This window comes from Corapipo altera, unplaced genomic scaffold, assembly GCF_003945725.1.
Source record: "Corapipo altera isolate COAL_440 unplaced genomic scaffold, ASM394572v1 65, whole genome shotgun sequence".
Lineage (NCBI taxonomy): Eukaryota > Metazoa > Chordata > Aves > Passeriformes > Pipridae > Corapipo > Corapipo altera.
This window is the reverse complement of record NW_020884891.1, coordinates 1,481,972-1,493,830: the sequence shown is the minus strand read 5'-3', so window position 1 is coordinate 1,493,830 and position 11,859 is coordinate 1,481,972. Positions and strand designations below refer to the sequence as shown.

The window sequence follows — 11,859 nt, the reverse complement described above, 5'->3', positions numbered from 1 at the left end:
TCCCTATTTTATTTTTATTCCTCTTTTATGGATTAATTTTATTATTAAAAATGTTTTCTGGGTAATATCTTTGGTGATAACTTTGGCAATACCTTACAGGGATATTGCAATTTTGCATAAATTATTTGGTTTAAACCTTAGAGTATTTTCTTACAATTCATGTAAACTGAGGCTTTATTGGACCTTGATTTAGATTAAAACATATTCATTCTCTCACCAAAAAGAAGAAGTGGAATAAAAAGTTTCTTGTATTAAACTTCCTGCTGGAATAACACACTTTCAGATATATTTTTTTTAATATTAACTGTAAAAGATGAATCTATACTTAAAATAGCATATTTAAAAGATCATTCCTGGACAATCATTCCCAAGTGAGTAGTCCAAGCCATAGGTGATGGAAATATTTTCTTAGTCATGTATGGTTGGCTGGTGAAGTTAGCACCATCCTCTTCTCTACATTCCATAAGTATTCATGTACAAGAGGACAAGTTTTTTAGCTATCTTTGCATATTTAGAGTTGCAATGGAGCCAAAAGTCCTCAGGGATGTGGGTCTGAGGAAGAAAAGGTGTGGAGCCTTTAAGGACTCTGTGTGTGAATGACGTAGTGGAGCTTTACTGAAAAGCAGGAGTGGTTGAATGCAGCACTTTGCAGTCAGGTTTCTTTGGCAGGAGAGGAGGTCAGAAGGGATTTCAGAGATAAAAAGAATACAGCTTTACTGAGGGGAAAAAAAAGCAGACCTACCTCTTTCTGTGAGGAAGTGCAGTGGAACTATTTCTGTTCTGATAAAATTCCCCCCTTTCCTTTTAAGAAGAGATGGGGACTAAGAGGTGAGACTCAAATACCAACTGCAGGTACTCTCAGCATACAACCTGTTAGAAATGCTACATCATTGTGACCATTACAGAAATTCAGTTTAACCTCTTCAGCAATTAATTGTAATCAATAAGAAAATTCACTGTGGGAAGGACTCGCTCTTAAATGTACAAATAAATTCATTGCAGTTTATTTAACTGTGGTCAGAGAAACTGAGGTAATTTCAGTGAATTATTTTGCTTTTGAGGAGTCAGATACTGAAACCCAGGTATTTAGGATCTATTCAGCATCTTGAGTCTGGGGTCACGTGGGAAGCGAAAAAATAACATTGTGTGATGACATTGTACAGAAACACACATGTAGGAAGAGACAGGGTTAACCTCACAAGACACTTTATTGATTCCCTTCCAGGAAATTACCTTGGACAGTCCTTCTTGACATAAAAACCAAATTGTCCCTTTTCACGTTAAAAGATTTTTTTTCACTCTTAGAATTTTTACAGTTGGAAAGGACCTTAAAGATCTCTTGTTGCAATTCAACCAATTGAGCCTGTACTATAGAAAAGCTGGTTTTGTAAGTTCCTCGGCCAAGAAGGCAGAAAAAAGAGAAGGTAACAGCGAAAACTTGTTGATTGGGGAGCTCAAATATGCTTCAAATTTCTATGTACCTTGTTGGCTTACTGAAGAGAGTATCCACAACAGTCTTAACTTATTAACTAATCTGTGTGTTGAAATAACTGGGCCCAAATCATTCCCTAATATATTTATTCTATATCAGGGAAATAATTTATTTTTTCTGTGACAGCTGTAAATAGCTCTAGTACAGTTTCCTGCCTTGTAACCGTGTTATGAGGAATACCCCAGTTACAGTGTTGAAATTATCATTGATAAAGGGATTTTTCTGGGCTAGTTGGTTTTTATGCTCTTGGCCTAAATATCTCCTTTTGGTGGATAAAGACATGACAAGGGTTAAGCTGCATCTTTAGTCTTTTCTAGAACTGATTTTGCAGGTAAGTGGTGTCCCTGCTCCCCACACATTGTGTATATAAAGTATCATTGCTGGTGCAGTTCACGCAGAGATCACCCAGACCAAGGAGGAAAAAAGATGTTTTAAGGGCCAGGACTTAAAAGGCAAGAAAATACAATGGGCAAAGAAGATTAAGGCTCAAATCTTCTTTGGGCCAAGATTTGGGCAAAGAAATATAATAATAATAATATCATTGTTCCAGCAAAAGTCCTTATAAGAAGCCCAGAGCAGTGCAAGGTTGGGATGAGAGGGGATGGCTCCCCCTGGGAATGGCTCCCCCTGGGAACGGTTCCCTGCCACTCTGTCAAACCAGCCAGATGTGCTGCAGCTGTCAGGGATCCACTGAGCAAAGATGCTGCACAACCATTGCACCCACTCACGTTTGGAGAACCAGGAAATGGGAAGGCAGGACACCTCATCAGAGGATATCTCCGGCACTTCCTCTCACCTAATAATGTCTAAACATCTTCAAATTCTCTCCAGTTTGCTCGGTTTTCATCTTCCAGTTAGATGTCCAATTTCCTTTTGTGGATTACTAGTTTCCTTTCACGCGATTTTTCACTGCTGTACAAATAATATGAGAAAAAAACCAAAAACCTTAAACAAATTTCAGTACTAGAACCACCAAGGAACTTCTTTCTGTAGAAAATTCAGACATGTCACTTTGTTGCTTAAATTCAAATATCTGCTCAAATTTTATGTTTATGTTTTCTAACACTTAATACTTCATCTTGTGATAGTTCTTGTCAGGGTTTCATCCTAAAATAGATTATTTTGAATTAATTCATGTTTTGAGTGTGAAATATTCCTCTTACTCTTTACAAGTTGAAATGAAGTTTAATATCAACAGCTTCAAACAGCCTGTGCACAACCTGATTCCCAGCTGGTATTTCCAGACTCCCAGTGTTTGTTTTAGCGTGCCTCTTGTATGTATCTTGACATTAGTTGTACATTGTTTGTATAATTCTCATTTTAGAGTCTTAAAAATGGGCATTTGATATCAGGGCTTTCCAAACAAAAGTAGAATATATGAGGTTGCACTGGTTCCTGGCAGCAGGGATGTGCTTTTATAGGAGAACAGGAGAAAAGCAGGATTTAGAGCTTGAGTGACCCCCTCTGTTTGTCCATACAAATCCTTATTTCTATAAAAGGGTGCACATAGCTGTTGCATGATTGAAGCAGGATGGCAGCAAAGAGAGAAAAAATGATGGAATTTTTATTAATAATGTTAAAAGTTAATGTTTGCAGCAAAAAGGTGTTCTAAGTAGGGGGTCACACAGGATGAGGGAGAGAGAAATTTAACATCCATCCTGAATTCCCAAAGGTCTTACTGTGCAGATTCACTGTCAGTTTGGTGGCTGGGCCCTTGTGTTTGCTTCAGATTATTGATTTAATGGGACATTAAAGTGCCTTCCTTCTCTGATGGGAATTCTGGAACCCATGACCCATGAGCTGCCTTAGGGTTTGTCGCCCATTTGGTTGGTAGGGGTTTTTGTGGATCTTTTTCTCTTTTAAAGTACAAAATGAGATTGATCCTTTTATGTTTCCTGGTTTTGAAAGGATGAAAAAAAAACCCACAATATTGTTAAAATATAGTCTAAATTTTCTTAGCAGAGAAAGTAAATTTTATTTGAATGTAGCATGCTATATATAAACATAATTCATTTTTAAAGTTAAAAATGTTCTTCCTTTTATAAATATGCTCATGACATTTCATCTTTAGAGGCATTCAATAGGCTTAATACTATAAAGTTTTTAAAATAGCATATTGCTGAATTCTGATAACACAGTATTCTATCAGGAAAGTTACTCTACACATTCAAAGATTTTTTGTCTCTGTCCTGAATTTTCTGACAAAAGAACAACGTAACAAACACTAAGGTGGGTACTGACCAAGTGTTGTGCTTTACAGCATAGAATATCTTACATACATTCTTTTTCTAAAATACACCTTCAGCATTTGAAATGATATATATAAAAAATGAAATTAATGCAAAACAAATAAAAACCTTCATTAGAAATTGGCACACAAAAAGAAAATATCATGCATGTGGAATATCATGTGGTGTTTTCTCGTTTGATCTTGATTCTTAGCATTCCCCTAATTTCAGATAAAACATAAACATGTTTATCTAAATGGTATATAATGTCACACAGTGGATGTGGGTTTTTCCTTACCATATTTCTACTGTACATGAGAGAAAGCTGGTAATCTTCAGCTGAGGTCAAAGATTGTCATATCAATATGATATAAAAATTTCATTTTGTAAGTTATATTCAAGGAATGCAATTATATGATTGTTTTAAAGTTTAATGCATGGTTATTATCCCAAGAATAGTCAAATTAGTTCAGCACATACTGACAGATGGTTGTGGGCAAAGAGAAATCCAGGAATAACCTGACACCCAGAACAGCACTAAAATATCACATATCTGTGCACTGTGAAAATAATTTTAAATTATATCAGCATTGTGTTTTGACAAAAGAGATTTCTTTCTGTTGGCACATATTCAACAGCATGAAGGTACCTTAGCCCTACTATTGCATTATTTTGCTTAAAATGGATATTTTCTACACAGTACTACCAAAGCTGGATGGTAAATTACAACCAATTCTCTGCTTCTCTGATTTGATCTTAAAGTTAATTTAGTAGGTTTATTTCTGAATATAGAAATTAAGCTGCTCTGTAGAGAATATTCTGTTGCCAGTGATATTTATGAGCAAATATTTCCTTCTGTGCAGTTCTCTGCTGAATGTGTTTCTTAGTCATTTTCATTTGCTTAAAATATAAAAGCTCTTTTTATAAACATTTTCATTCCTGCCAACATAGAAAGGAAAAAAAGTTTATGAAATCTTATACACCTGTTTCTCACTTTACTACTGCATTTTATAAATAACAGATACACTTTTTTAACAAACAGGAACCATTTAAACATGTTACTGTATTTTGTGTTTTAGGTATAATAAAATAATTCAGTTATGCAGAACTGTCCAATTTTTGTGATGCAGGAAGACACTTTTGTGCTCTAATAGACAGCTCAGTTACTGTCTGTTGCAGAGGGTTACTGAGATGTGTGTAGTCTGTGCTGCTCTCTGGAAATGTTTCTTCTGAAACTCCACTCACTTTAGTTTTGGGATATTTATAGTCCTCAGGGCAACTTCACCACAACAACACATGCTCCAGCCCTTCCAATGTTGACAGGAACTTCCTAAAAATGGAAAGAGAAAAGAAAAATAAAAAGGAGGAAACACAGGACTGGAAGAAATTACTTCCAGATTAATAGGAAAACAATTTGTTTATTTGAACTGATGTAATGCTAAAAAAAAAAATTAGATTTACCCAGGCCTCTAAAAAACACAATTTGGGCTTTTTGACAGAATTCAGTAACTGCTGAGAGTTACAGGAGTGTAGGGTGGTAGTATTGCTGTTAACATGTGTAAAAGACCTTCATGTTCTATGCTCCAAAACAACAGACTGTGTGGCTATAAAAATACCTAAAACTACAAAAGTTTTAGGTATTTCCTCATGGTCTCAACTGTGACAATCATAAATACAAAAATTTGAAAGTGCCTCTGGAAGACACCGCTAATGACAAACACACACCAGCTCCAGCCATGGCGAATTTAAGCACTTAAAGTCCAAAACTATTTGTACAGCAGGATTCACTCACCCATGCGCAGCCTCCACCCCTTAGTCTGAGAAGTTTTATCCAATTCTTTCACAAGGCAGGCAACGGTATTTAATTCAAGCCCAATGCAGTATTACTGCAGCCTGATATGTCATTTTTCGCAGCACCAGCAATAACTTTGTGACGTGGTTTTATTGGTTATTTGGACAGAATTATTCCTTGCTGCAGGAGGAATTCCTACTATTTCCGAGGTGATTCTTCCCATTACCTCTGTCCATTCGTTGTTCTGGGCATCGTAGGACTCCACAGTGTCCAGGTAGGTGTGGCCATCGTAGCCCCCCACAGCGTATAATCTGTCCCCCAGAGGGCAGATCCCGACTGCATCCCGAGGGACACTCAAGGGGGCCACTGTTGTCCAAGCATCTGTTTTAGGATCATACCTAGGAATGTTTGATGATCAAATGTAGAGAAATACATCATAAAAACACATTTGAAATTTAAATTACTGTTATTTGCTTATGTTCTCCTATGTTGCAGTTCAGTTTATACTGGGAACTAGTAGAATTGTTATGCGAGTCAATATTTAATTCGGCCACTAGAGGGGTCTTCAAGCCCATGGAAAATGCCCATGTTTTCACTTTTTGCTCTGCAGTCTCTCCATTTCGATCCCATTAAGCAATCAATACAATTTAAACATGAATGAGACCCGAGGGAATGATAACATGGCCACCAGTTGAGTCAGCAAAGTTAATTTCAATATATTATTTTTCCTTCTTCCATAAAGCTTTTGGTTTTCTCTTTCTTATCAGAGCTAATGTTGTCACAAAATTTCACTGCAAAAGAAGTTAAACACCTCGTATAGTGGATCTAAGTTTGTCACAAAATGCATGGCAGGATCTTACATCAATGTGGATTTTATTTCTGATCTACTCAGTCAACTTCCAATGTTAATTGACGTGAATTCCAGGGTAGTTCCTGTTTTACAGCATCTAACTGAGAACAGAATCCACTGTTATGCACACCAGGGGGTTGGATGCTCTCTCAGTTTTCCTCTTTTGTCCCCAAATGACACAGGAGTCTACGTGGATACTCTTGACCCACTGAGAGCCAGAGAAGTTGCCCTCACTCATCCTGTTCCCTTCTCACCCAGGACTCAAGTGTTCTCTATCCTCCTGCAATGTGCCACATGCCACCACAGTGCCAAAGTAACATTTAAAACACAACACTTCCCAAAAGAAATGTCCAGAATTTGCATTTTCTTAAGAACTCTTCTCATCAGTCTCCTCATCAGAAAATACCTGTGTAGTGAGTACTCCCTGTTCAGCATGTGATATTGATTTTACTTTAAAATTTACCATCAATATCAGCAAATTATGGGTGGAAGACACAACTGGAAAGCATTTAACTCTTACAATATAGGGCACTCTGGGTTTAGGCTGGTTTTGGCATTTTCTATTGAGAAATAGAAAGGTCACAGGTTGAGTTTTTCTTAATACTTAAGTTGCCTTTGCCTGGCTCTTGGTCAGCTCAAGTAAAAGGGGGGAGTTGAGGGGAATTTGCTTCTGAGATTCTTTTGTTCTCACTACAGTATTGGAAACCAGTCATTCTACTCCAAATATTGTTTTTAAAAAGCAGGATATGTTTTGCTCACATAGCATTCCAATTGTGAAGAACTGTTATTCTATATTTCCTTCCTGGAATGTAAAAAAAAAAACAAAAAAAAAAAACAACCAAAACAAACAAAACATTCCTTACCTTTCTACACAGTCGGAAAGTCGGGAGCAGTGGTTGGAAGCAGGTGCATCATGACCTCCCACAGCATATAAGAACCCATTGTAAGTTGCAACACCGACTCCACCTCTTCTCTTGGACATGGGGGCACATAAACTCCACTTGTTTGTGTGTGGATCAAAACATTCCATGGACTTTAGGCAGGAGCTCCCATCTCGTCCTCCAACAGCGTAGAGTCTGGGATAAAAACACAAACAGGCTAACAACTTTAGTCTTCAACCTCTTATTTTAATAGGAGCTTTATTGGGTTAAATTCATTCAGAACACTTTAAAATTGTCATTATCCCCATTATTTGCTCTTCAACAGCTACGCTCTGGAACTTTCTTTGTAAAAGTTTTTTGCTATTTGAACTGAGTTATGTTCTCCATTTTCTGTGCAAATGTTCAAGCAAATTAAGCTTAAAAATGCATGTCAGCTTCTTTAAAAGTGAGGCATAGAAGGAACTGAATTGAAAGACACTACATATGCTTAAAATATATGGATAATATTCCTTGGCAGGGGCTCATGGAGGGGGCTTAATGTGACACTAAGTCACATTAAGTGTTTTTCCTGTGCTGCTAATACACAAAAAAACCTTAAATGATAAGAATAGATCTCAAAAACATCTATTAAAATTATGTTAAATATGTTTTCCCCAAAGTTTGCATTGAAGAAAAGCTGCTGGACAGGAAGTACCATCCAGGCACCATCTTCTCTGTTCAGCCCAAAGACACTTAGCAAACAACTGGATATTTAAAATGCTGATTCCTACAACAGGTAGGAATGAATTGTGGAAACCCACATTATGAAACATGGGAGGGTTGTGGCTTTCTGTCAATGAATTTTACAAGGCCTTAATTTCTTTGTGGTTTCAAGGTGTCCAGGATGCTGCTGGAGTGTGATAGGGTGTAATAGTAGATGTGTTCAGATGTACTGGGTTTTCTGTTCCCTTTCAAACCCTGGTTATTATTTTCTGCCATTAAATTGAGTTTACTTATTGCAACTACTTAGAGACCTGGGGAAGAGTGGACTGGCCTAGAATAAGTCACCTAAATCAGATCAGCTGAATTTTCCTTCAGAAGTACCTGTTTCATCCCAGTGACTGAAAAAGCTTTTAAACCACTCTGCTCCATATTTTAACTAGAAGATTCTTGACCACTGTTAGAATAATACAAAATTCCCAGCTCTCTCTCCTGATATTCAGTTGATAAAATTGAGTTTGGTTGTGCAGTTTATTGCCTGATCCATACAGAACCTGAGTCTTTTATTTGTTTTCTTTTCACATCATGCCATTAGATACTGACTGCTTGTTTACACAGCTTTCACAGGGAGAGGAAGTCGCTGTATATACAAACAGATTGGTTGAGTTTCTTTGTTTTCTCTAATGTGTCTATAAATATGGTATTGTTTCCCCTTCTCTAAGGAAAAGCCCAAATATAACATTATTGACTGATGTTCTCAATGAACCACTAATTGATCCAAAAGTGCTGCTCTGCAGAAATGTAAAGCCTTTTCTGGTGGGGTTGAATAGAAAAACGTACAGAAAGACTTAGGGAAACAGGAAAAGGAGAAGCATTCTGCCTGGTTAGACCACTGAGTGATGGACATTTGATCTCCTGGTATGCCAGAAATGACATCACTAGACTAACAGACGTGATTTCAGCCAGGCTGGAGACAGCTTTGTATTGGGAATGATTGAGAACAGAGTCAAGCTTGGGCTGGATTTCCTCTTTGACAAAGAGGTTTCCTGCATGTTGCTGTGGAAGGTACCAACAGGAGTTTCTGGTGGAGTTTCTGCTGAGAACATTTCCTCTGAGGTACAGCAGGGACTTGGAAAGGTGGTTCTGCCTCTCTTGGATTTGGGAGTTAAAGATTTGTCATGCCCTGTTTTAATGCAGAGTCCTGATGTGTATGTGAAGAAGTTTTGCATTTACAAATATCCCGTTGCTGACATCTCTGTTTCTGCTCTTTATCCTCCTCTTTCTCTGGAATTTACAGTGATCAGGGAAGCCAGTGAAAGATGTTCCAAGTAAATGCAATTCTCTGCCTGTATCTGTGGTGTTCCTGACCCCTAAAAACTGTCATTGCTAAGAGCTTCCCACAGATTTAAATAAGAAGGAAGGTTGGGTCAAACCATGTTTTCTAACATAGGGGTCTTTCACAAGGCTTTTGTATTTCCAGCACGAGACTGTGCTACTGAAGAAGAAAAATAGAATTTTGATTGGCATTGATTTGGAAATTGTTCTTCCTCACTCCGAAACACAACTACATTCAAATAGAGATTTACAACAAGGTATAACACTGTTCAGTACAGGTTGCACAGTAGATTCACACAGGTGTCTGTTCCCATGCAAATGTGCTTGAAAGGCTTTAGCATCTTAGGAGAATGTTTAAATACATTAACACATGATTTCAGTGTATTTAATGGAGGGAAGAACAAATCTGGGTAGGATAAGACTTACAGAGGGCTGTTTATTCCATATCTAATTAATAAACTTGTCTTCTTTCCCTTAAAGACACCATACAGCTTTAACATTTTAAAAATTATTCTTCACTGTGAATTTGTATATAAAAGCTGTAGATGCATGCAGGAGGTGCAAAATGACAGAGGAATGACTTCATTTCTGTACACATTCTTTCAAGTGGTACTTCCTTAGACACTCTGATTTTAAAGTGTAAATATAAATTTGGAATATTTTTTAAAGTAGCTGATTCTGTATCACCATAAGTTATGTTCTAGGTAAAACTCTGATATGCATGTAATAACATTTTCACATTGCTGTATCTTAAAAGGTCTGAAATATGTTTAAAACATGACTGCAAGTTTGAAATCAATTTACCATGCAGCAGAGGAAAAACCTTTCCTCTCTTATTTCAGTGCATTGTGTTTTCTCTTTGTTTTCTTGAGGTCATTAATTACTAGAAGAGGGAAAAGCAAATTGAAGAGACTGTATTTCCAAGGAAGGAAGCAAGAGAAAATGCAAAGAGAGGTTTTCCTGTTGACATACTTGCTGTTTAAGGCTGCAACCCCCACGGTGCTCCGTGGGGTCGACATGCTGGCCACATAATTCCACTGCCGTGCCTGGGGGTCCCATCGCTCCACAGTGTTGAGGTAACTCCACCCATCGTGGCCACCAACAGCATACATTGGTCCTTCAAGCATTGCTACTCCTTAAAAGATAGAATTGGGGACAAGTTATCTCATAATTTCAGTGACCAATAGTATCTTCATACTTCAATCCCCTGTGCACAGATAAGCAACTGCAGCTGGTATTAAACTATCTGAAAGCTGCCTTTTCATTTGGCAGAATAAACAAAGATAAAATACTTCGTGTTTTCTAAATAACCATTATCTTTTGCCAAAAGATTAGAGGAAAGCTGCTTTAGTTCTGATGTTCTCTTGGACTTCTATCTCTTTCGCTTCTGCTGACCTTGTTCTGAAACAAATTTGAGACTCTAAATGAGAAACCATGCTATTCATTTAAAGAAAGGCAAAATTGGAGTCAGGCAATGAAAAATATACCCAAAACCAATGACTTGTCCTAATTCTGAGCCTGCTGAAGCTCTGTAGTCCTGCCAGCATAAAGCCTGAGTGGGTGGGTGGCTGGCTGTCCTTGCCAGCTAAAGGCCCATAACACATTAATGCCTTTAAGGGGAGCACACTTTTGGATAAGAGCTGGTTGGTGTCTGCTGTCCTTGAGGCCCAGGAGAGTGAACTTGGCTGTGTCTGCAAAGTTCTTTGTGGACATATCCTGTGCCATCGTGCTTCTCCAGAGAGAAGGGCTCTGGTGCCTCCCCTTTGGGAGCTGCTGCTGCTGCCCTGCTGTTTGTTCCCTTTGTTAGGTGAGGCAAAATGTTGGAGTCTGGCTGCTTAAAAGTTTTCTAAATCTGTCTTTCAGGCCTAAATATACATGCCCTGATTTTTTCAAAAGCTCTAACTCTCCCCTGAATCACACTGAAGTTAATAGGGGCTGTGAGTGCGAGGGAGCTTTGCAAACCAGGCTGATGCACAAAGAGAAGCCAAGCTTTGGACACTCAGATTTACTGCCCTGACCTACTTGTTGAGTAGAATTTTGTCCCTGAAGCTGGTAATTGTAAAGACTTCAATGAAAATTATTTAATCTGTTTTGTCTTCTTTCCCTTTGCTACCTACTAGTATTTGGTTTTATAAATTTTGTGGACTAGCTGTTAAGAACCCTACACTACACTTACCCCACCAAGAAGTGCAGAAGGTGATGTAGGCCACAAGGGTGACCAAATAATTCTGGGTCAATCTTTCTCTATTATTCATGAAAATATTCCATGTCATTTGAACTTATCAATGATTTCTGTAAACTTTAAAGAACTCAGCTTCTTCATAAGAACTGTGATCTATAAATCCTTCAGAAATCATCGTATTGCCTCCATTAGTCTCCTCAACTGTAAACTTGGCCTTATTTTTTATGGTTCCAGAAATAAATTCTAGATTTCATATTCATAGTATTCCTTCATTCTGAATCATAATAAGGATTATTGTGCACTAAAGACCCACAGATACTAAGCCATGGCAGAGCTCTGTAAAACTTCTTGTAATTACAACATTAAAACTGGAGAAGTCGTACTTATTTCCATGCTGCAA

General features: G+C 37.8%; 1 protein-coding gene across 3 annotated transcripts in view; it reads right to left on the bottom strand.

Annotated features, from left to right (window-relative positions):
* Positions 1-3,442: 3,442 nt before the first annotated feature.
* KLHL4 (kelch like family member 4) overlaps positions 3,443-11,859 on the bottom strand; it is a 76,087-nt gene continuing 67,670 nt past the window's right edge. For all 3 annotated transcript variants that reach the window (XM_027645446.1, XM_027645444.1, XM_027645445.1), the window contains exons 9-12: positions 10,250-10,412; positions 7,226-7,438; positions 5,739-5,910; positions 3,443-5,050 (exon numbers count right to left, since the gene is read on the bottom strand). In XM_027645446.1, the coding sequence (XP_027501247.1) occupies positions 4,991-5,050; positions 5,739-5,910; positions 7,226-7,438; positions 10,250-10,412 (608 nt within the window). In that variant the 3' untranslated portion in view covers positions 3,443-4,990. The remainder of the gene's footprint in view (positions 5,051-5,738; positions 5,911-7,225; positions 7,439-10,249; positions 10,413-11,859) is intronic.